Here is a 26,021-nt window from a genome sequence, read left to right as displayed (position 1 = left end):
TTTTTCTTTTATTTTTCTCTTATTCTGTAAATATTTTACCAAGTATAAAAATCAGAAAAAAAAAGTTAGAAGAGAAATAATAAAGAAAGAAAAATTCTTTCCTTGACCCTTACTTTCTACTGCAATTACCGTTCCTTTAACTGTTATACAACATACATGCAGTTGAAACTAGGAAGGGACAAAGATCCATAATCCTTGAACCCCAAAACGTTTTTCAACGAAAAAACCCATGATGCATGAAAGTAGCAAAATAAACATTCCGAATGACATTCTGCATGTTATAAACCCAAGGAAGTGGCAGGTGTAGGGATCTTGCCGGATGAAGTACCTTCATGGTTCCCAGGAAACTTGTTCAAGAGCCGACGCTTATAGCGCTTTAATACAGATGCCAAGTTCTCCTTCCCTTTGGGAAATGCAACATCACCTGCTGCGGTGCCTGTCCGGCCCTTTCGGCCTGAGACTGCAATCTCAACATCCTTGATGATCTTAAGAATTGTACTTGCTGTTGTAAGGGATTCATTAACTGATTTCTGCTGCGACTGCTTGAAGCTCTTCATGTCTTTTGCTAGTCTTTCAAGACATGAGCAGGGACTGATGGGATTCCGGGGCTTGGAGAACGCAGGATCAAGAATTCCCTGGAATTATTTGAAAATTAAAAAAAGAGAATATCAACACGCAGAGATTGATACAGTAAAAAAGAGAGGAAAATTATTGGGTACTACACCAACTGAAAAAGACTGTTAAAGTGCAATGAGAACCGATCCAGGTATAATGGATAAGCATGCAATTAGACCCAAACAGCACAAGCAGAATCTAGAAGGTGATCAAAGCAAAAGGCTATGTTCTAATTAACAATCTACAACCCAAGTTGGCGGGCATTTGCCCGAGTAGATACGCCATCAAGATATGTAAATGCACTCATCATTGATCAGAAATTAGAATAACCCAAATCAGTGCAAGTTATGGGAGGTGCAACCATTTTAGTTTTTTTGCATTCGTATGATTTGATTTAGCAATTCTAACCCTTGTCAAAGCTGCCGAAAATGTACAAGACAAGTATATTGCCTTTCCTTTATAGGTAGATTTCATCACCACAAGATATGATACAAAATTGGGGTCAACAAGCAGAGGGTCAGGAATTGTGGCTATAAAAGCCCCTGTAAGTACAGAATAAGAAAGCAAAGCCCAACTACCCGAGGAAGAAATCCAGATAATTTCAACGTACATCAAAGGGCTATAATAACCTCATTGAAAGAAGCTTAATAAGCAAGCCAAACAGAAGGGTAATAAACTTCCAGTTGTGTTTGAGAGAGAGATTGCACTTTCATGCTGCTGCTTATGTCTTTTGCACAGCAAAATTCAACGAGATGACATGTAAAGCAGCCATTTTATTCAGAAGATCAGATTGTATTGCGACATCACTGTCAGTATTAAGAAGTTCAATCCCAAATTCCGAGACGACTTCCTCATGATTTGGGGAAACTCAAATGTGGAAAAACTGCATCAAGCTTCTCACAATGTGTGCAAATCTATGCTTGCACAAAAGCCAGAGTTATTTCATTGTTGCTAGAATAAACAAAATGGAAATGCTAGTCAAGAATTTACACACACACACACACACACACACACACACACACACACACACACACACACATATATATATGTGTATATATATATATTCTTCTTTGACTCCCATCACTTATACGTTAAGGAAAACTATTAGAAAAGCACATGACGAAAATATTTATAAAAGCAGCTACAAATCCTTCTTCACAGGCATTCAAGTTGCAATGCACACACATGTCAAATCAGTCATTGAACTGAACCCACATACAGGATTATAGTTTCAGTCTCTGTCTCTGTTCACAACAAAAAGAAATATCGCTAGTAATGGCTTCAAGGGTTTTACCTGAAGACGATTGAGAACATAAGTGTATTTGCCCCATAGCTCTGGCCGACTCTCCACAAGTGATAGTTCTAATATCCGGCGGATGCACCACACACCAAAACTAACCACCAGAGCTGGTCGCCATACACAACTATTTCCACAATTGGGCAATGACAAAGCATTAGGGATATCTTCCTCCTCACTCCTTTGGACTGAACTAAACCTTCGATCAGAAGACAAATGATGAAGCTCACTCAGGAATACCTGATTCATGTCATTAACATCTGCTTCACATAGATATTTCTCAGTTGCAGCAACTTGATCGATTAGCTCCTCATCAGACCCACCATTCTGTCTAAACAGCCAATCTGATCCCTCCAATTTTAAGAGCTTCTTAACACAATTTCGAAGAGCTTGAAGTAGCTTGGCTTCTGATTCTGAACAAGAGAAAGTGTCTTTATTGGGAGCTGTGCTGGATCTGTGAGAAAGTCCTCCATCCTCTCTATTCTGATCAGTGCCCATCATACCAAACAATTGTTCAAATGGTTGTCTAGACCAAAGAGATTTGGTTTCTGGATTCAAATTTGACTGTAACGAGAACACATCTCTATGGAGTTTGGGTGGAGAAAGCTCATCAAATGGCAATGCAACTCCAGCTCTAGGCATAGGGTTCAAATATTGCGATCTCTCAGATGTCATCCTACTCAAGGATGGACGAGGGCCAAAAGGACTGCCCCATTTCCCCTCATTCAACAACGAACTCCTGCTAGCAGCAATGAGGGCAGAAATGTCTGGTGAACTATGGTATTTCTTTGTGGAGGCTGAAGCGCCAAAATTTTTACTAGTTTCAACTAGGGAAGGGTCGTAGTAAGGCCTTTCTACCTGCAATATGCTAACTCGAGATGCTGTTGGGCTTTGCAAACCAGATGTTCCCATTGAACCGAGTCCATTTTGCCCTTGAGAATACATAACTGAATCCCTCAAATTTGGGATAAAGGATTCAGCAGACTTGGTAGCTGGCAGTGGGTCTAGTGAAATGCTTGAGGAATAGGGAGTTCTGCCCGAACCAATCCCTTTGAGATAGGATGCTATCTGATAACCATGTATTGTAGCAGGATGATAATCCCGATTATCAGAATACTGTGGCAAGTGCAAAGAAGAAAAGAGTTTTTCACCGGGATCCACCATGTCACTGCATGAGTTTTTCACATGTGTGTTCGATGCATGCATGTTTTGTGACCAAGATGGGGATCCCATATGAAGCCTGTAGGATGACTCCATACTTGAATTTTTCTTCTGTTTGGGAGATTCGTAGTCTCTTGAGATTGCTGACATAACCATTCCCCTATCTGCATCTGTAAAGAAATTCTTGGACAATTCTGCTCCTGAGTTGTTCATTTTGACAGAACCAACTATTTTCAAATCTAATCCCAGCAAAACATCCAGTTTTTTCGTACTTGCTTCTTGTGTTAGCTTCCCGTGAAAATCAAACAGGTGACCCCAAAACTCATCCAAAATGGCTGCTAATTGACGTCGTGCTGCACGACCCAACCCAGACAATTTTGATAGGCTTCCACTGCCATTCCCTCCATCATAACCTTTTCCCTTGACGCTACTAAAGGATCCAGGACCATCAGAGGTTGAAGTTGACAAAGCTCCTGGGGGGGACTCTTCAGCCTCTAAAGCATCTCCTTCTTCGTTATCTTTATCTGTATGAACATCTGCTTCCACACTCACATCCTTTTCTACTGGGTCCTTGGACTCAATGCTCTGTACAATACCTGCATCTGGCGAGCCACCAGGAGAAACTTTATCTACGGTTTCCAGCAAATCAGGTTCAACTACAGACTTCAAATCTTCAGGATAATGTGATGGGGAAGTACAAGTAGAACGAATGTTTGGACCGCAAGAAGACCGATGTGTATCATGGTTAGAATCAATAGCTGTCTTGGACATATCAACATTTAATTCATGACCTGATTTATCAAGAAGACTGGAATGCTCCAAGACAGGTTCTACCGCAGACCCATGATTTTCAACAAATGTAATGTTATCGATTAGATCATTTTCTTCTCTGCCCTCAGGAAACTCCAACTTATCACGCAAGATCCATAACTGTGCTTCTGGCCCATCACTCGCAGATTTTAGCGGTGTAACTGCCATATATAGTGTAAAAATAATGGAAATACAACAAGTAAGTAGAAGAGCAGTATATGGGACTATCGCACTGCTTTCCATACAGCCCCTCATGTTATTTATCCAGCTGCTGTTTCCAAATAACATTTCTATGATAAAGATAACATTTGGTGCAAGCATCCCGAAAAATGCAACCAAAGACAAGATTTCAAGATACCAAGAGATTTTGAAAGCTCCCATTATTAATCTTGATGATGCAACCCGGAAAAGAGGAATGACAGAGGATGGAAGAAGCATAGCCTGTATAACTTGACAGAAAATAAGAAATTGATACATTCCTTCAGCACCTGCACTCTTTGCACAATAGAGAGCTGGAACGATGGTGAGAGCCTTAACTGACATGTGATGTACTGGCAGAAGCAGGTTTACGCCAAAAATATGTTGCAATACCACTTGCCCACCGATATTCCATGTTAAAGCTGTGATCTGACTTGAGAGGAGAAGGACTAGAAAAAATGCTATCGGTGCTATAGGAGTCCTAAATATCTGCAACCGAATTAAAATATATAGATGTAATGAGTCAGTTAACAGATAGTAACACAAAAATATTTGTTATGAATATTAATTTTGAAATTCAACTATATCAAATGTCTCCGCCAACCAAATTCTTAAAAAAGCTGCTCTTGAAGCAGGAGAGAAAGGAAGCAGAGGAAAAGAGAAGGTACTAAGTGAATAGGATTTGGTTGCTATATATTGTGAATACATATATTACGGCAACAATCCTAACATGCTCAGCAAGTCCCGAATAGACTATATGACTCATATTTTGCAAAGAAGCAACTCAATATCAACTATAACTTATCTTTAGCAAAAAAGCAACTCACTATCAACACCACCACAAACTTTTTACAGAACCTGAAATCATCTTGAAGCTATAAGGACTAAGGAGTGCAGGTCAGGCTCCTCGCCTATTATCTGGCAGGGGTCGGTAGTCACTCAAAAGAAAATACCAAATGCCTGCTGATATTAGTTGCCTCATTATTAGCTTGACCTGATAATAAACATCTCATTGATAAGCTAGTAAGACCTAATTTGCCAACCTTTAAACCTAAGGCTGTGCCCTTATTTTTCATAGCATCTGATAGATGATACAAGTGCAAGTTGGAATTCAAAATGAACACGAAGGTGGGGATTTCAGAATTCATAAAAAATTGCCCAAAGAATATAATGAAGTGCAATACAATTACCCGTCAGTAAGTTTATATACTTTCTAGGATCACAAATAAGCTTCTACAACCCAACTTTATTACATGTGCTATAGTGAAGCTGTGAAAAAAACTGTTGAGATGTTGTCATATGTAGCATTCGCCGAATCAGTACCGTGACCCATACCAGTCAGCTACCGGTACTATACAGGTCTGTATCGTGCCATGCCGGAACGTACCAAAAGGGAGAGGGAAAGGGAGAAGAGGAAGGAGGGGGGGAGAGAGAGAGAGGGAGGGAGAGGGAGAGGGAGGAGAGAGAGGGAGAGAGGGAGAGGGGGGAGGGTGAGGGAGAGAGCAAAAAGAGAGGAAAGGCAGAGGTGGGGCCACTACGGCACTACTGCATCGGCAGAGGCGAAGGAGGGTTAGTGAGAGAGGGGGAGGGAGAGAGAGGAAGAGAAGCAGAGAGGGGAGGAGAGAGGCTTACCTAGGACATCTGCTAGTTGGCGAAGGCGGTGAGGGCAGCTAAGGCAAATCAAGCGAACAAGAGGGAGACAGATGAAAGCGAGGGCAACGAGGGAGAATCAAGTGAATAGGAGAGAGAGAGAAAGAGATGAATGCAAGGGCGGGGAGGGCGAATCAAGCGAACAGGGGAGAGAGATGAAAGCGAGGGCAACGAAGGCGAATCAAGTGAATAGGGGAGAGAGAGAGAGAGACGAATGTGAGGGCGACAAGGGCAAATCAAGCAAATAGGAGAGAGACGAACGCGAGGACAAATCCACCAACTAAAGTCAATGAGCACCATCTCAAATTTATAAGCTGAATAGCGCCAGTCCCAAACCAGTCTAGTTCACTATGCCCCAAACTGGCTGGTGCAATGTGGTTTGACCATCCTTGGTCATATTATAACATAACTGTATGTACTTGGATTTGTTGCTCATCTATGTACTGTAATCACATATTATATAAGAAGGGCACAAACTTTATATGGACGTGCAGGGTTATCGCTTCCAATATTATTCCCTTGCATACTCAATGACTCCTTCATAATTGCTACTCAAGTTTCTCATGTACACTATCAACCATCATCTTGGCTCAATCATAATAACTTCAAATGCATCGTGAAGAAAACATGTAAACGCACTCTATTCCTAATGTCAGATCTAATTGTCAAGTTCTAGTTTGCTGACTTCAGATTACAGACAATTGTAAGAGAGATTGTTCTTTCCATGTCTCTTGCTTCGGTTACCAAACCAAATATAGATTGAACCCTGATTAGTTGATTATATTCTTAGAGACAGCAGGCCCATGCCAAATTTTTGAACTTCAGTACCAGATTTAGGCCCAAGCACACTTTTGAGTTCTCAATGTTGTCACCCAGAAAAGAAAGCAGGCTAACTGCATCATGCTCGTTTTGCTGGACGGAATAGCCATATACCACGTGGTAATTGCATTTAAGCATTGGGTAAAATTTTCACACTAGTCGCTATCAAAGAGAAAAATATAAGGGGAAAAACTTGAACTTTAGCACAATCCAGTAGTTAAAAGCCTCACAATATTCACTGATAAACGATGCCCTTTGACAATTTTTTTGTTATTCATACAGACCAAGACATTTAGTTACAAACTATTCCTGGATTGGTGTAACAACTTAGGACCTCTCCTTAAAAAGCTAGCTAGATGTTGTAATTTGCAATCCTTGGCCTTGCTTAAGTACCCAAGATCTCCCCAACACACAACGGATAGAGGACTAAACCTACGTCAACACAGGTCCTCACATTTGGTGTAAGTTTTCCTAGTTAATGACTTGTCTAGCCAACCCTTTTTAAATTGGAGATGGATCCAGTGCCTGAAACCAAATTAATTGAATATTCGATCTCCCTGTCAAGAGGTAACCCTGGCAGTTCATCGAGAAAAATGTCAAGAAAATCGCTCCCAACAAGGATGTGCTCCAATTTCAGCTCCTCCTACAGGGCTAAACGAGCCGAAGAAGTAGTTCCAAAAACTGTTGGGTAAGGGTTTCATTAAACTCGGTGTTTCTCCTTGAGATGCTCTAGTAATCTTGTGAAAATGAAGGATGGGTGTTTCCGATTTTGTATTGATTACCGGAATTGAACAAAGGAACAATACAGAGCAAGTACACCTTACTAAGGATAGATGACTTGTTCAACCAGTTACAGGGAGCACAGGCGTTCTCAAAAATTGACCTTCACTTAGGCTACCACCAATCAAAACTAAAGCTAAGGATGTGCCCAAATCAGCATTCATAACAAGATATGGATATTATGAATTCCTGATGATGCCTTTTGGCCTGACAAATGTACCTGCAGCTTTCATGGATCTGATAAATAGAGTGTTCAAAGTTCAAACCCTTCAAGGACCAATTCGTGGTGATATTTATTGATGATATATTAGTCTACTTGAAGGGGGCAAAAGAGAATAAGTATCTAAGGAGAGAAGGTGGTTTATGCCAAGCTGCAAAAATGTTACTTCTAGTTGAATAGCATCTCTTTCCTCATGCATGTGATCTCTAAGGATGGCATTTCCATTCCAAAGAAAGTGGAGGCAATGGTTGAGTAAGGTCGGCCCATTAATGTGTTGTCTGAGGTGCAGAACTTCCTTAGGTTGGCTAGATACCACCCGAGATTCATCGAAGGGTTCTCTCGCATTGCTATACCTTTGTCTTGCCTGCTTAGAAGCATGTCAAGTTTGAGTGGAAAGAGAAGTGTGAGAAGAGCTTCTAAGAACTAAAGAAGCGGTTAGTGACGGCCCCAATTCTGACTATCCCATCTGGGTCAGAAGGATTCACCATTTTTAGTGACGCATCATGGAAGGGCCTGTGTTGTGTATTGATGCAGAATAGGAAAGTGATAGCTTATGCCTCCGAACAGTTGAATATGATCAAAATTACCTCACTCATGATTTACAAGTGGCAGCCATCATCTTTGCCTTAAAAAATTGAAGACACTATCTATACAGGGAGCCTTAAAAGATACTTATAGACCATAAGAGTTGGAAGTACATTTTCACCTAGAAGGAGCTGAACCTAAGGCAAAGAAGGTGGTTAGAGCTGTTAAAAGAATATAACTTAAGTACTTAACTATCAGGTACTACTCGAGGGAAAGCAAATGTTGTGGTAGATGCACTGAGCAGGAAATCTTCGGCTGGACTCGCGTCTCTAATCACTTCGCAAAGGCATGTTTTGGAAGATCTGAAAAGGATAGGGATTGAGGTGCAACTACCTAATTCTCAAGCCCAACGTGCCACACTTAAGGTGCAGCATACTCTCTAATTGAAAGAATTAAGGTTTTTCAGAGAGAAGATCCGAAAATGCAAAAGATCAAAGAAAGGAGTGAAATCAGGCACCTTGATGGAATTCAGGGTTTATGAGATCTTAATAAAGAGATCTTGGAGAAAGCTACCAATTTTACGTACACTGTGCATCCTGAAGGTACTAAGATGTGCAGAGACTTAAGAAAGAATCTCTTGTAGAGTGGTATGAAGAAAGTCATTGCTCAATATGTTATCGAGTGCTTAGTGTGTCAGCGAGTGAAAGCTAAGCTGCAGCATTGCAGTCTCTCCTAGTTTCCCAATGAAAATGAGAGCGCATCACCATGGCTTTTGTGACAGATCCATCTAGAACGTTGTATGGATGATTGTTGCCAGTAAGGTCGGCAGAACCGTCCCAAACCGGACGATTCCGATCGTACCGTGTCGTCCCAGCAGCGGACCGGGATGGTTCCAAGAACGAAAACAAAATCCATCGCCGGAGGGAAAGGATAAGGAAAGAGAGGAAAAAAGAGTAAGCGGGGAGGAAGGGAGAGGGAGAGGAACAGAGAGGGAGGTGGACGCCGACGAGCTGCGTGGAGGAGGCTCCTCCAAGCTCCGCGGCTGGAGTCCCTATTTTGTTCGACATAGGGGTCCAGCCGCTTTCTTAATTTCGCGACATTTAAGTGAAGTTCAGGACCCCTTTTTAACGTCGTGATATTTAAGTAAAGTCGGCAAGTGATTTACCGACTTTTTTTAAAAGTCGCCGAAATTACAAAGCGGTCGATCCCCTATTTCGAACGAAACAGGGGACCCAGCCACGGAACTCTCCTCCGCCCGAGTCACCGGCCTCCGCCGGCCTCCTCTCTCCCTCTCCCCCTTCTCTCTGTTTTTCTCCCGTTCACCCTCTCCGCCTCCTCTATTGTGTTGCTATGGGTCCAACACGGCACGGTACAGCGCAGGCCCATACCAACCCGTGTCGCTAGGCAACTGGTCCGGGGCCCGGTACCAACACAGCAAACACTAGTTGACAAATTGGCAAAATTGTCACACTTCTTACTATTCGGAGTTGGTTTTTCTTTAGAGACATTGGCAAACTTGCATATTAAATAGATTGTGAGATTACATCAGGTTCCAACTTCTATTGTGTCAGAAAGGGATACTAAATTCGAATCTCAAATGTGGAAGAGTCTGCATAAAGCCATGAAGACCAAACTAAACTTCAACATAGTCTTCCACCCACAAACAAATGGGCAGTCCGAAAGAATCATCTAGATCCTTAAGGACATGTTGAGAGCCTGTGTTTTGGACTTGAGAGGCGCCTGGGCTAGCCATTTACCTTTGGTAGAGTTTGCCTACAATAACAACTATCAAGCAAGAATGCATATCACCTTTCGAGGCATTGTATGGCAGAAAGTGCAGATCTCCTATTTGTTGAGATGATGTGGAGGAAATCGTAGGATCCAAAATTAGTGCAATAGACCATAGAAAATGTATAGTTAACCAGAAAGCAGCTTCGCATAATTTAAGAGCAGGAAAAAGAGCTATGTAGATTATAGAATGGAGCTGGAATTCCAAGTAGGGGACCATGGTTTCTTAAAGGTGTCTCCTACAAAGGATGTGATGAGGCTTGGGATATGTGGCAAGTTAAGCCTCGATTTGTGGGTCTGTCCAAATTTTGGAAAGAGTGGGGAAGTTGCATATCATTAGCACTCCCATCAACCTTATGTGAGGTGCGCAATGTGTTACATATACCAATGCTATAGAAGTATGTACCACACCCTAGCCACATAGTGAAACTTAAGCCACTGCACCCTATTCAGATGGTGGACAGAAAGGATCAAGTCTTGAGATGCCACACCATCCCCTACGTCAAGGTTTGATGGAGCAATTATTCTAAGAGAGAGGCTACTTAGGAGCTTGAGTCTGATAGGCTAAGTAACCTCAACCTTTTGAAGGCCCAAGAATGTCAATTTCAAGGACCAAATTTCTTTGCGGAGGAAATGTCAGACTCGGCCAACTTGACTCAAACGAGCCAACTCAACCCGACCAAGCAATGGCTAGCCTAAAGCTATCTAAAATTTATAGCCTAGCTAGAATCACTATGAGCAGGGAGGCAAGGCAGGCGTGGAAACATCAAAGCTCTTGCCTACCTTTCCATTTCTAGCCAAATCCTCCGCTAGCGAGAATGCTTGGCGAGCTAACTGACCTTTCTAGGTCGAAACGGCCCAATCGGAGTTCTAGCACTCACGCTGAAGGCTTGACAAGCTAACCAACCTCTTTAGGTTTAGCAATCCAAACAGAGATGCTAATCCCTACAGTCCCTGCAGAGGTTCCCATGAAACTGTCAGGACTGAGAAGTCAACCTTACGGGCACTCGCCCCAGCCGAGTTAACGGCCTCACCGATGAGGGCAGCACGTGGAGAGCCACACAACAGTGGACCTGGCCACTGCACACACATACACTTTGAAGATGAAAGAAATAAAAGCAATGAAGGGGCAGACTAAGAATGAAAGTCTTTGTTCATTCATTGCTCCAATTACAATGGAACCAACTTGTCAACCAAGTACATAAGCAAGAAGAGGAACAGAACAACATAAATGATAATAAGAACGACTCAATAGTAGCCAGACCCCCTCTGACTACAACATCCAAGAGTCCAGCAGCCATCTTCCACTGCGCACTCCCTAGAGGACAACACGAATCCTCAGCCAAACTTCCTTGATGAGGATTTAGCCTCTCACGTTCGACAACAGCTAAAGGTTCGTGTCGTGCAGTGGGAGCAACCTTATCCCCATTCTTCATGGTGCACAGAGGCATGACTTATGATTGCACCGTTGATCTGGTGATCTTGAGATTCACATCTTCCTCCTGGGTCACTCCCATTCTCGGCCCTGCCTTTGTCTCCACCAGCTCGGTGTCTATCCAACAATGGAAAGCTTGCACGAATCGTTCTGCAACCTTTCAAGAGCCCCAGCGGAGGATGGAATAGACCATGCATGCGAAACATCCCTCGGACTCGCTCAGAGGAGAATGGCAACAACGAAGAGTAACAAGGGGTTCAACCCTCTATTCCAATGAATGAATTCTAGTTTTATTTATAGGAAGAATACATGGCTGAGATCAAAGCGCCTAGGCTCGAATCAGCAGACATGTGCTCAGCTCCTAGGCGATCTACACTTAATTCAAGGAATATTTTCAAGGAGCTCATTGTTGAGGTGGCAACCTCTCAAGTCGTCACCCAGTCGAAGTTTAAATCCCAATGGAGGAAAATGCTTTGGACTTTGAAAAATGATCAGCATAATGACATGCGCAACTTTGTGAAAAAATAGACAGACACCAGCTACATAATGATTGGGGGCAGGCATTATTATGCTTACTACGATGCTCTCGTCAGCAATCCACTAGGAAAATGAACGACATGGGGACAAACGTACCAAGCGGCCCTGCTCCGAACCGAGCAACCCCTCAAGCAAAAAATCATCAATCCGACCAAACAATCGAGCAAGTAGATGCAAAAAAGAATTTTCTTCATTCAAAAGAAAGAGGGTTACAAAGACAACAAAGGTGAAAAGAAAAGATATAAAATCATGGCTCACATCCGAGCTAGAAAATAACTACTCTCTCCCATGCTCCTCTTCCTCTTCTCCCTCTTCTTCCTCCTCGGCCTCGCTCTCCGACATTTGAAGGAATGTGTCTTCGCCCGAACACTCCCTCGAGAAGGTGACCGAGCTGAGGTCGCGCTTAGGGGCCACTTTATGGATCCTTCCCCGGCAGATGATGACATTCTTCTTGAAGGAATCTCTGGTGGCCTCCATCATCTCATTGCGGAATTCTTTAGAGGCTCGGTCGAGGGAGCTCTGACCTACCCTTTCAGAGTTGGAAGACTAGCCTCTAATAGATGGATCCATAAACAGCATCAAAAGGACAAAAGAAGACAAGAAAAAGAAAAAGACACAAGGCAAGCCAAAAGTACAGAGCAATCCACCGGGAGGCAAAAGAAAAACTCTGCCCGATAACGAGAAAGACGAACCACGGTACGAAAGCACAAAAAAAATAGCCACCTAAACCCCACGCTTGCTCTCTTCCTCTCTCTAGGTTCTGGAGCATAAAGGGACAAGGTGAAAGGGCCTTCCTATTTATAGAAGACTCGAGCGACCCATTTCAGTACGGCATTTCACCAACTTCGGCCATGTGTCGCCTAGACATTGCCCCTGAATGACCTCGTGGATCACCATCAGACTCCAAACATCCGTTCAGCCTGCAGGCGTCCCTCTTATGACACAATGCTTCGAAAATGACAAGCATAGTCATGCCCCTCATAAATGTAGGATGCGGAAAATCTCCATTCCCCTACAGAAGAGCAGTCCAGATAATCGCCATCTTTGCGAGTCAGCCCCATCGAGAAAGCTACTTCGTCAACCCGAGTTAGCAAGCTCGGCTCGGTTACAGAAGTGGGGGGCAAGTGATCTGCAACGAAACCAACCACGACTCATGCAAGGGGTTGGCCAACTAAAGCTCGCCACAGAGCTAGTGCACCACCAATTGGGGCTCGCCATATAGCACACTCAGAAGCACACGGCCGACTTCGAAAATCAAAAACTCCTTACAGTTGGCGACATCCCAGCTGAGATCCCAAGCGATCTCTGACGTCACACCAACCAAACAGGCGGGGCACGATTCGTGTGCGAAACATCCGCGCCCAATATTCGAAACATGCAGAGGCCTACCAATCCTGGCCGACCCACATGTCCGAATTCCAAGGCGTCAGGCCCTCGCCTTCGCCTATACAACCAACTCTCAGGAGGATCTTTTAGGTAGTGCTCGGGCGCCCTGACAAACCACTGAGCAACTTCCTCTATTCCCTGAGTATTATTCTGACTTCGGTATCGAAGGATCCCCTGCCGAATACACTCCAACAAAAGGACTTCTTCACCTTTACTGTTTCAGGTCGGAGCGCAATCGCGGACCAGGATCCCGGCTATAGCCGTCCGCCTCAAGCCGCAACCCAGCATAATCCGAGCAGCTGATCGCAGAGCCCTCCAGCACCAATACCTCACTCGCTTGGCACCTAGGATAGGCCGGTCCCCAATAGCTATAGAGATATTCACTGCTTAAACCCTATTGATAGTTTTTTCTTTACTAAAATTTAGCTAGCATGTTTATGATACAATAGCAACATATGTCTTATGATTTAATCACTTTATTCAAATGCTATTTTGCAAACCCATTAAAGCCTTATGTATCAAAAGGAAGCATCAACCCATTCCATTGAGTGCTTACCTACTCCTTTGTGTCGTGTACCCATTAATTAAACAATTTACCACAAAAGCTTAAGCAAAAAGGAAAAGGATCAATAATTTATCCCAATGTTAGCACTCATCAAGAAAAAAAACATAGACCATGCACGTGTAGAGACACAATAGCTAAGATGAATCAAGATAATAACTGAGTTAGTTAAATAAATGATTAGCAATTCGAACTCCTGACCTCCACCAAACATGTTTTCTGATACTATGTTAACTAACCAATTTATCCCAAAAGCTTAAGCTGAAAGGGAAGGGGTCAACAATGCATATCAGGCTTGTTACCTTACCATTAGACACCAAAAACTAAAACTAATAGGGAAACTGTCGACAATATATATCACGCTTGACACCCCCTCACATGCGGCCGAACTATGCAAATAAAGGGATAACTCAGTTGAGACTGACCAAAGGATAACTGAGTCAAGATAGACTAAAATCATGATAACATATAACTAGGGATAATTAAATAAATAATTGAATTGGAAGGGATTCAAACTCATGATCAAGAAACCTGAGCTCTGTCTAGTTGTAAGTTAATGACCCAATAAATTCTAGTAAAAACTTAAAAATAAATCCTTTATATATCTTATTAAACATGTTTTCTTTTCTGTTCTTGATCAACGCATGTCCTGTACACATTAACTACTTGTTTGTGGGCATCTTGAAACATTTGAATACTTGCTTTACTCCATCAACAAATCTCCAAGCGAAATGTGTTCTCGTGCAATACAACTCTAAAAATAAGGCTACCATCATTATAATCCCATCAATATCTCCGTTATAACCCATCTTGATCCAAAGAATTTACCTTCAATTGATGCTTTCTATTCCCTCAAAGACCATTCCTCAATTTTTTCCACTCCTTTTTAATCAGCTCATTCTAAGCCCTCTTTCTTCTTTCACTGAAAATTACCACTTCCTTTTTCTTACCCATCCAACAGTTTCCCATTGTTCAGGTTTGCTCACACTAGCATGGGGAGTTTTGGGCAGGTTATAATACAAAGCCAAACATTGAACTCTTGACTCAAATACTTCACTGTGAGACAACCAAATTATCCAACATACTGATAGGGTTGGGGCATGTTTTAGGTCAGCGTGACTTGATTATGACTCATTACAAACGTACATACAAGGTTCGCCGTACCGATACCGAACCCCGTACCGGTGCCGCACTAGTATAGGCGTACCGAGTGTCGGTACGGTACCGTACGCTCGGTACCGACCGTACCGACATTGGTGTACCGATACCGGTACCCATCGGTAAGGGTACGGTACGCTCGGTACCGACCGGTACATCGAACCTTGCGTACATACATACCTATATATGTATGTATTTGTAAATAATACAACAAACGGATGTATATCATATGTTAGATGATATATAATATATATTTATCAAATATATGGGTTTTAAAAAAAGGTGAACCAATTGCCAAATCCCATTTTTTCTCACTCTCAATTCCTCGCTTCTGCTCCTTTTCCCTGATCCTCTCCCTGCAGGAGTCAGCACCAGATCAAATGAGTCCCTTTCTAGCCGTGCCTCTCTAACACCACCCCCCCCCCCCCCCCCCGCCCCCGCGGGCGCCCCCTTCTTTTTTTGCTTTTCCATAGTCATCCCACATCTCTCTCTCCCTACCATGGAGCTGCCCCAACTTTCCCATCTGTTCCTAGGACTAAACTATAACTCTCTCTCTCTCTCTCTCTCTCTCTCTCTCTCTCTCTCTCTCTCTCTCTCTCTCTTTCTGTCTGCCTCTCTCAGTCTCTAGCCAGCCACCTCATGGCTAACACTCGTTGAGCCCCCCCTTGTTGTCAATTGTCACCCAAACCCTATTCTCCCCTACCTCAACACAATTCTTCTTTAAAAGGGAGGAAAAATTAATCTTGACAGCAAATCGGATTGATTGGGTACATAGATATTTATTTGTTTCAGTTCAGAAAATGGTTCTGCCAATTTGTGAGGGACTCAACTCAGTTAAGGCCTGTTACCTAAAATACCAGGTTGGGTTTTTGGTCATTGGAGAAGTAAAATGTCAGTTTGGGTGTGGTTGTGATTTAAAATGTCATGTCGGTTCAAGTCAACCCCAATCTGAACCAACCTAACATACTCGACATTTTAAATAACCAACCTGAACGCATCCTAGGGTAGCTTATGAGTCATCTTCTACTTAAAATGCCACTTTCTCTAAATATGTTCCTTTGGATAACATTTTTTGATGGATATACATGGCTGCTTGTCCTTGTCCTGCTTGACCTGGATAGCCTACACTGTTATTCTAGGTGTCTAACAGGCCACCGTTTGTTTTTCTACAGATTCATGACCATCAAGCAATACAGTCATTGTGATAGGTTGCTAAGGATCAAGACTAGTGGACCACCATAGCCCTAGTGAATTCTCTCAACAAATGTAGGCTTGGAACCCTTCTTCTTCTAGCTGGGACAGCCCTATCAGCTGCAAGTGGACCATAGATTAAGACAAAACCAAAACATATCAGACCAGCAACAATGAGTGAGCAAGTAAACTGGCAGTGATTATTAACTCTCAAGCAAGAGTATTAGTATTGAAGCAAAGCTCAAGCTTATAATTAGCCCAGAAAAGGCATTGTAAATATATTCTTGTATATAGTTAGTTCATTTTTCATGATTTCAGTTTAAAAAATCACAGTATACTTATTGGCAAATTAGTTTTTGTTACAAGGAAAACCGGAAATTATGTTTATATTCAGCTATAAGAAGCTAATAACAAGGAAGAAATATGAACCTGGTCCATCAGCAAGGAAACATCTTGAAAATTAAGCGCAATGTCTGCATTGCCGAATACTACAGCTGCTGAGTTCATCAGTACATAATTCACCAGAAAAATGCCAGTAAAAATGAACAGGATAGCAAAAAAATGGTCATGAAATAAAGCACCCATAGCAACATTTGAGAGTCTTCTCTGCCACTGAACAAAGACGAAATGCAATTAAATACTAATAAAGATTTTTGAAGCAAATTCTTTGAGCACAAAATGAAATTTTGACATGAATAGATAGTGCACGATAAAGATTAAATCAACTTGTGAATTAAAATAATTTTCTGAAAATCAAAAACCAGATCTAATAAAAGGTATATAACTTCGAGATAGAGATGAAGATTCAGTCTATGAGGTTTGGGTTACTTTGACATGTACAATTATGGTCTTATGGATAATAAATATGAAAGGTAAACATCATTGAACAGCTGCATCCGCATTAACAAATATGTGACAGAATTGTTAAGTTAACATGCATAAGCCATCACTCACATTTCTCATGCTTGCTGAAACCTCACAATGCAATCAACAGTTCCCTTGTAGTAAAGATTGTCTGGACACTATCGAATAAGGACTTGCATAGAATACTAACTAGCAAAAACCAGAGAGAGCAACTGGAGAAAGGCCAACAACCTCTTGTCCTTTCTGAAAATTGAGCATAAAACTGGAATCCGGAATACACATTTGGCGATTCAAAAAAATGGATTAGATGAGTATTACTATCTTTGGGGATTGGAGTTAGTTGGAGCAAGGCTTGTTTTCTTTTAATCTCTAATTTTTTTAATCTAAGAACTCCCAGTCCCGAATAAATGGGACTTGGTGTTTATTTTCTAATTTCTCCCAGCATAAGACATTTTGGCCAAAACATTTCATAACAAAATAATACCCAAATATGTTTAGACCTAGCATATGGTTGAAACTTGAAACATTTTCCAGGATGCAAAGCCTCAGAAAGACAAACTGATCTTTTAACATTCCCAGGGGAAAAACATTAAACAGCACTCCTGTTCATGCAGATAATATGTCTGGGCAGCTATTCTGACAAATGAAGTGGACTGAAATCCATTTACGGAACATGCTGTGATAGCAGTGTATAGTGTAAAACTGAGTGCATATATTGTGGTAACTTAGAACCAAAGATTTTTACCAACAAATGTTGTTCATATTCAAAAGATGTAAGTGTTTAATGAGTTCCATTTGCAAGTTCATGAGAGAGTTTTCAGAAAAGCCAGCAAGGAAACTCCTAAAATTCACCTGTACAATTGAAGAGTGTATGTAGAAATTGTGTGCCATTATATTCGCACCAAGAAGAGCCATAAGTGAGTATGCACTCTCCCCGCTCAACTTAGGAAAAATCACATTCATTACAAGAGGGATTTCTGGTTGACTAATTAATACGCCAAGCACATAGAGTAGAAAAGCAACGCCCGCTATGCTTACATACAATGTTTCTGCTATCCAGTTGTCCTGCATCTCAAGGAGCATCATTTGTATTAAACATTTTGCATTCGACACTATTAAAAGATTAATGAGAAAGAGTCCAAGAAGAGATGTTACCAAAATGGTGGCAAAAAAGGGAAGTAAAACAGCACCAAGTGTAGCAAAACAGATACATGTGAAGAGATCAATCCCAAGCAGAAGATTGAGTCCATATGAAATGCCCAAAATCTGGAATAATAAACAAAAGATAACTTAAAACTCATCAATTATGAAAATATCTGAAACTTAGTTGGCCTTGCCGTCCCACTATTATTGGACAACAAAAAAACAAAGAAAAATGTTTTAAGAAACACATAAATAAGGCAGCTGCATGACCATTTAATCAAACATATAAAATACCATTGTCAGGTCTGAAGCAATCATGGATAACAGTGCTTGGAGTCCAAGTGTAATGCATGCTGGCCTGCAATACTCCTCGACACAAATCTTTTGCATGAACACATGGAAATAGAACAGACTTTAGCACATTCAAGAAATGAAAAGTTTAAATGACAAAGCAACCATGTGACAGGGATGTTAAGTTCATTTAATTTAGATTGCTAATAAACAAGGATTAAAAGTTCATAAATTCAGGTTGCTAAGAAACAAGGATTGATAATCTCATCTGTACTCTCACATTCTGGTCATGACCGGCACGGTAGCGGCCAGTGCATACCAGGGGTGAACCGGCTCATATTGCACCATATCACACCATATCAAGGCATATCAACCCCATGCAACTTGATACAACTTGTTTTCTTCTTTTGATTTTTTTTGTTTACTTTGTATCAAGGTGTATCGAGCTGTACTACCCCTCAATTGATAACTGCAGCACACCAACCAGCCCTCAATATGGTGTAAATCTGCAATATTTGAATGTTTTGCAATGAAACCATGGTTGTTATAATAGGACTTCATTTCTCACTGAAGGTGCATATCTTAGCCATTAACAATACCTGCCAAGTGCTTAAAAAAAAAAGTCAGCAATTTGCAAAGTCAATGAAGTGATGAACTCTGTTTATGGGACAACTTGTATTCAGGTCGAATCAGGTAGAGAGTGTCTTCCACATTCAAGCTCCCGGTTCTTCAGTAGGATGGAGGAATTTCTCTCTAGCATTTTCTTTTTCCATTTCTTTCTTACTTTATTCCTTTTGCGTATGTGTTGTCAGGGCAATGGTTTCTTATACTATGGTTATTGTGTTTGTTTCGGCCACTCATTCATAATACCATTGTAACATCATGATAGGAAGCACTCATATTCTTTAGCACACATTCAGTCTGTGGTAGTAATAGGTGCAGCAAACAAGATATTATTATACTTTGAAGTTCAAAAAAGGATATCCATTACCTCTGCAAGATTCTTTCCAGTGACCATACCAATGCAAGTTGCAAGGTACTGGCACAGAATGGCAGTGAAATTGAAAAAGAGTACAGGTAACATGAGATCATATCCAAAGTGAGCCCCACCATCTACAGCTGCCACCCATTTCCCAAGGTCGATGTATCCCATAGAAATCATAAGCGCAGGTCCAATAGAAGGAAAAAGATGAGGTACAGCTCCCCCTGATGTCATAGTTTCCATGGCTTGGCAATCACTATCAGGACAACACTACTATTAACACCTCTGAATAAACAAAGATACTCTGACTGAAGTATCAATTTAAAAAAACTGGCATAACCTTAAATTAAGATACTGATGGCTCAAGTTATATCTGTTGTTCACATTAACGTGAACCTTAACCCCACTTCCTCTTATGAGCAATTGAATTGACCAAAACAGAACTCCAGAGTCTATCAACTATCTTCACAGAAGAGCTGAAGACAGAAAATGTGACCGTGCCTGACCAATGCCAACGTTGACAAACACCTCAAGCCAAGTTATGATATTCAAAAGTAGCAGTTTGTCTTGCTCAAAATTCTGCTTGGCCACTGGGTAGCTAACTTAATAAGCTTCCCACCAAAAGTTATATGAAGTTATATCTTCCAAACATCCTCGCAATGCCAGCCATGTTGGAAGCTGAATTTATGAGGCATCCACGCCTAACCGTGTTTCCTTACATGACCTCAAACCCCACCAATTAAACCAAGGGTTGGCTGAGGAAGATCCCAAGCTTCTTCTATTAGTAAAGTTGCAATTAGATGCAAGTAGGTCCTCAAGTCATCCAAAAAACTTTTACCACAACAAGTCACGGTATCCTGTGATATTCTCCCTAAGGTAGGCTTTTGTACCCTATGCAGAACGTCTCCAAAGTCAAAGGATACACCAAATATCCCTGCCCTAAATTAATCCACCTGCAGGAAGATCAACATGGACTGAAAATTAATAAATCATAGTAAGCGACAGAATGAGCAAAAATTCCACACAAATACTTTCAGCAACTAGATAGAAAGAAGATATTCAAATGCTCCAAATTTGGTAGCTTGGCCACTTCAAAATTGCCTTTTTTTTTAATCAATTAACAAACAGACTGGAGAAAGAGTATCTCCCCAGTAGTCCATCCACTGGTCTGAATAAGGTGAAGAAGAAGCAAAACAGGAGAGAAAATCTATCACAACAATACTTAAAAATCTCATTTGACTAGCAAATAACAACTAAAAAGGACTGCAAACAGGAACCAACCAATCAATTTCCCATACCACTTTCAGCTCTTCAAATTTTCATAAAACCGCAACCAAACCGGCATTAATCAGTCATTCAAAAGCAAAAGAAAGAAAAAAAGAGCGGAACGTAAGCAGAGTGGAAAGATCTGGGAGAAACAAATACGACCTCGGTCAAACCATCCTCTCTTCTCCAATTGGCCACCGAACTCCCCCCACAAACCGGTGAACAAGCTCTTCACAGGTCTGATCCAAACACCTTTCAGAAAGGGGAAAACAGAAAAAAAAAAAAAAAAGATTGCGAACTTTACCTTGAGTCAATCCCACCACAGGAACCACCCCCCACTGGAGCTAGAAGAAAAGAGAGATCGCCGGATTTTTCCACCTCCACGTCCTCCGCCGGCGTCCATCGCCGCCCTCGAAGAGGAGCTCTCCCAAGAAGAGGAGGAAGAGGAGTCGAAGAGAGCTTCAGGAGAGGAGCAGCAACTCAAGGCTTCTTCCGCTTCCCTTTATTTTTATCCTTATATATTTTTTATTTTTTCGGGAAGATTCTTGGCTCGCCATTAGAGTGGAGACCCGGCCCTCCTAAGCCCCAGGATGGCCACCCGTTGGCCAACGAACGGCTCACGATCCGAGTTCGCATCCGCAGTCTACCGATACATCGACTGACATCCCTGAGTTTCTGTCGCAGACTGACACCGGACTCGCGCCCAACCCCATCCCCATCATTTCTTCACAAATAATTCCTCGCAGCGCAAAACAATCACCGACCCATTCCCAGTCCCACGTGGAACTATTTTATTGGTGGAAATCAAAGTAGTCGGTGCGATTTATTGGAGTTGGATCAGGTTTGGTGAGTTATTTGGGCCAAGTGGGGCTTTCTTTTTTTTAATCTTTAATTGGGAGTAAAATAACGCGGGCATGTGCGCGTCGTAGGAGTTAAGACAGGCAAAACCCGGGGTCAAAGAAGCTCGGTGGGGTGCGGCTGACGGTAACAAATGTTAACATCCCGTGATAGCGTTTGTGGACCGGACGCCGCCATTCTATCTATCTCCTCATTAGCTGCACCGAGCGTATAATGACTAATATATATATATATATATATACCAAAAAAATAATAAATATATATATAATAAAAGGCCATATGTTTTTTTTTGTTTTTTTTTTCTTTTTATTTATCATGAGGGACGGATGGAGATGGACTTCTTATTGATTGGCTGGCACAGGGGATTCCCGGGAATTGGAGTACCAAGATGGTTTGATAACGGTGAAGAAGTGAGTTGACTAAGGGTAGATATTATTTGCCTAAAATGTTTTTTTTTTTTTTTTGGTAAAAAATAGGAAGGGAGGGGGTGGAGCATAACCCCACCCGCATAGCAGCCCCCACTGAGTCCCTCTTCCACCAGAAAATGTTCGATGCGAATCGTAAGTTTTCGCATGCCCTCTCCAATCTATAGAAAATTTCACTGGACCATCTACATGAGTACATCACCCCAGCGCCACCTCAGTACTGATGGAAGGAAAACATATCTACACAGAGCTATTCGAGCGTGGGGCATGCCGTCCCTTTTATGTGAAATGTTTTGACAACCAATTCTAGTACTGGAAATAGCTCAACTCCTGGTGACTTATGATGTGATCCATTAATCTGGCTTATAAATATTTTTTTAAAACAAATTTAAATTTAATATAATAAATTCCATCAATCTATCCAAACTAATTTATTAAATAAATTATAATTAAGTCAGAGTATTATCCAACTCATTTAATTTATTTAAAATTTATTTAAAATCATTTAACCTATTTTTCATTTATTCATATAATCCATTTACTTAATTTGATCTATCTAATAAATAAGTTATATAGACCGGATCGAACTATCGGTTTAATAGATAGATCGAATTTAGATCTAAAAGTTTAATATATTTAATAAAAAAATAAGATACTAATTCATAAAATTTTGGTCCAATTTGTATTTGATCGGATTCGGATCTGTTTTGATCCTATCTAATTGCCATCCTTGTCTACTGCTCTCATAGGTTTTTATTATGTAATGCTGCCATGCACCGCACCAACTTTATGTATGGCATGATACCTTTCATGCCGCATGCATCCCACTAGTGTAAATTTTATTTTGTTTGACACCGGATAATATTATATTATTTGGAAATTGGCGTGACTTCTTGCTAGTTGCGTGCATTATTTTTGAAGGTAGATGCATTTTATGGCCCTTGAATGCGCATCTTGACGATGCTTTTAAAAAACGCCTCCTTGCTCATGTTCGCAGAGACACGGCTTATTCGCATGTATGTAGATATTGTGTAATTAATGCGTCTCTCGCTATCATTTAGCAAGCTAAATGTTTTATGATGATATTAATGGGGGACAAAATATGGTTGGCTTCCACTGCAGGGAAAACCAGCGAGAGATTGATTTTTTGAAGTCATTACAAACTTCGCATGATTATATAGTTTTTGGTTTTTATGCACTGATTCAATTTAGCTTAGGATGAGCTTTAGGATCAACAAATCCAAGCCTACTTTTTGTAGAACTTTATTTTATATTTTAGTGAGAGAGAGGAGGAGAAAGTGGCTGGCATCTTCTTATATGACGTAAGGGGGAAAAAAAAAGGGAGAGGGATAGAGGCGTCCTTTCCTTGGTGCGAGGCATGTGTGGCTTTCGGGTAGTTCTATATACACCCCCCCCTATTGCTCAGGACACCCCCCAAAAACCAAAAAAAAAAACCCAAACTAACCTTTAGTGTAATTACCATATTGCCCTTGAAATTTTCTCATACACCCCCCCTTCCTCCTCCTCCGTTTCGTTTTGAAAAGAAAAAAAAAACACCCCTCAAACCCCCCTTAAACCCCTCCTCCCCCGTTCCCCCTTCTCCCTCTCGTCGCCGGCATTCTCCCGATCTCCGACCACCTCGCCGGCTTCTTCCGGAACCACCTCGCCGGCTTCTTCCGAAATTTTTTTTTTTCACGATTCGTGCTCCGTTCGGCACTGGATCGCCGAACAAAAGGCTTCTGTTCGGCTGAACAGTGCCGAACAGAAGCCTTCTGTTCGGCAACCCTCAACCGAACAGATCTGTTCGGCTGCACAGTGCCGAACAGAAGGCTTCTGTCCGGCACTGTTCAGCCGAACAGAAGCCTTTTGTTCGGCGATCCAGTGCCGAACGGAGCACGAACCGTGAAAAAAAAAAATTTCGGGAGAAGCCGGCGAGGTGGTTCCGGGAGAAGCCGGCGAGGTGGTCGGAGATCGGAAGAATGCCGGCGACGAGAGGAAGAAGGGGGAACGGGGGGTTTTGGGCGTTGGCGAGGTATTTTGGAGGGGAAGAGCGGGGTGGGGGGGGGGGGGTTTGGGGGGTGTAGAGAGCAATTTAGGTGAGGGGGTGGGGAGGGTGGGGGGTAATTTAGGAATTTTTAATTTTTTAGGGGTGTCCTTAGCAAATGGGGGGGTGTAGAGAGTATTTAATTTTTTTTTAATTTTTGGGGGGTGTCCTGAGCAATAGGAGGGGTGTATATAGAACCACCCGTGGCTTTCTTACAGAGCCAAATTTGATTTTTTTTCTCTTACATTTTTTTAATAAATTTTTTCGCTTTTTTTTTTTTTAACATCTCTTTGTTGTTACTTATTTTTTTTTATGTTTGTTCTAAATCGTGACCCAAGATGGTCGATCCATTTCGAATGATATCGATGGGTGGCATTTAGCATGAACACTGGTCTTAGGTGGGATCTGGGTTTTGGCTCATGGTTAGTGTCATTGAGGTATCACTATTGGAGGCAAATCAAATCAACATTTAAGGAGAGTGAGGCAGTTTTAGGTTCGTCCTCACCAAATTATTTATTATCTTCAACATTGTTGAAAGTGGGGCAGGTTAGTTTATTAACCATGAGGTGTGGGATGTGTGTGGCTTTCTTGCAGAGCCAAATTTGATTCTTTTCTTATATTTTTTAATAAATTTTTTGTTCTCTATTTTAATGTTTTTTTAGCATCTCTTTGTTGTTATTTAATTTTTTGATATTTGTTCTAAACTCTGAGCTAGTACAATCATTCTATTCCCAATAGCATGTCATTCTTTTTTTTTGGTGAAAATAGCATGTCATTCTTTATGATAGTCGTTTTGTGGCACTCAGCAGGAACACTAGTTTGTGCCATCGAGTATCTTCCTTTGGAGGCAAATCAAATCAACAATTAAGGAGAGTGAGACAAGTTTAACCTCATCCTTACCAAATTATTCATTATCTTCGACATTGTGAGGTAGGCTAGTTTATTAAACATAAGAGTGTAAATGGGCGGATCGGATTGAATCCTAATGCCTCCAATCCGGCTCGATTTTTTGTTCGAATTTTAATTTTGGACCTAAATCTGATTTGGTTGAAGATCAGATCGGACTTGAGTCAGATCCGGATTTGGTTCGAGTCGGATTAGATTCGGATCCAAATCAGATTTATTTTTTTATGCTTTGGGAAAGAATTTGGACAAATCTAATTTAGTCATATCATAATTATGGGGTGCTGGGTGACCCATGACTCCAAGGACTCGCAATTAACCTTCAATCAGAACAGATGACCCACCAATTCCACTGCAGAAAACTGGCACATGACCCATATTCAGTTCAGTGCTCCCTCACTTTCTCCCTTCAAAAGTTAAAAGAAACAAAAACCAAAAAGCAGAAGAAGAAGAAAAAAAAAAAAAAAAGCCAGCTACCGGGACACCAGAGGTATCAACGGTGTAATAGATCGAGAGAGAATCCTGACGGGCCGAGGTTCCTTTGGATTCTATGAACCTATGCTTGTTGCTATCCTTCCACGCTTGAACCCTACTCCCCTTAAGGCTTTTCCTCCTCCTTTTTCCTTTTTTTTTTTTTTTTTTTGGTACAAAGCTTTCCCTCCTCATTGACTGACATTGCCCATCCCTTAGAGAATAATAAGGCCATGGGAGCAAGCTAACAAGCTCCTAAGAAACCCATATCTCCTACCTGTCTGCCTTGAAAACCCGCCATAAATTTACTTAAAAACGGCCAATAGTACCGCAACCCCCCCCCCCCCCCCCCCACCCCACACACACACACACAAAAAAAAAAATGATTCTTTTGCTTTTCCCCTCTCTCTCTTTGGGTCCATTCAGATTGGGTCGGGTCCGTTGAGTAAACCAAGACCCAACCCAGAAAATAATTCAGGTTTAATTTTAGGATCCGATCCAAACCCGCGGATCCTAAAATTCGGATCGGGTCGAATTGGGTCACGGGTCGACCCAACCCATTTGCAACCTTAATTAACCATGAGGAGAGTGAGGCAGGCTTAGCCTCGTCCTCACCAAATTATTTTTTGTCTTCAGCATTGT

General features: G+C 41.6%; 1 protein-coding gene across 3 annotated transcripts; it reads right to left on the bottom strand.

Moving 5' to 3' along the window:
* Positions 1–77: 77 nt before the first annotated feature.
* On the bottom strand, positions 78–21,188 carry LOC103697682 (protein ETHYLENE-INSENSITIVE 2-like). 3 transcript variants are annotated; one of them, XM_039131982.1, is made up of 9 exons: positions 20,983–21,188; positions 19,753–20,365; positions 19,422–19,668; positions 18,434–18,520; positions 18,152–18,262; positions 17,849–18,061; positions 16,562–16,744; positions 1,910–4,570; positions 78–635 (listed from the first exon to the last, which is right to left on the bottom strand). In XM_039131982.1, the coding sequence occupies exons 3-9, from the start codon at positions 19,653–19,655 to the stop codon at positions 279–281; spliced, it is 3,846 nt and encodes a 1,281-aa protein (XP_038987910.1). In that variant the 5' UTR covers positions 19,656–19,668; positions 19,753–20,365; positions 20,983–21,188; the 3' UTR covers positions 78–278. The 3 variants fall into 3 exon arrangements, with proteins under 3 accessions (XP_038987910.1, XP_038987909.1, XP_038987911.1); XM_039131981.1 differs by adding an exon at positions 20,841–20,917 and having other exon boundaries at positions 19,422–20,365; positions 20,983–21,178; XM_039131983.1 differs by lacking the exon at positions 18,434–18,520 and having other exon boundaries at positions 19,422–20,365.
* Between the last annotated feature and the right edge of the window lie 4,833 nt (positions 21,189–26,021).

The sequence above is a fragment of the Phoenix dactylifera genome, chromosome 11, assembly GCF_009389715.1.
Source record: "Phoenix dactylifera cultivar Barhee BC4 chromosome 11, palm_55x_up_171113_PBpolish2nd_filt_p, whole genome shotgun sequence".
Lineage (NCBI taxonomy): Eukaryota > Viridiplantae > Streptophyta > Magnoliopsida > Arecales > Arecaceae > Phoenix > Phoenix dactylifera.
Note: the sequence above shows the minus strand (reverse complement) of the source record. Positions and strands in the feature narration are given on the sequence as shown.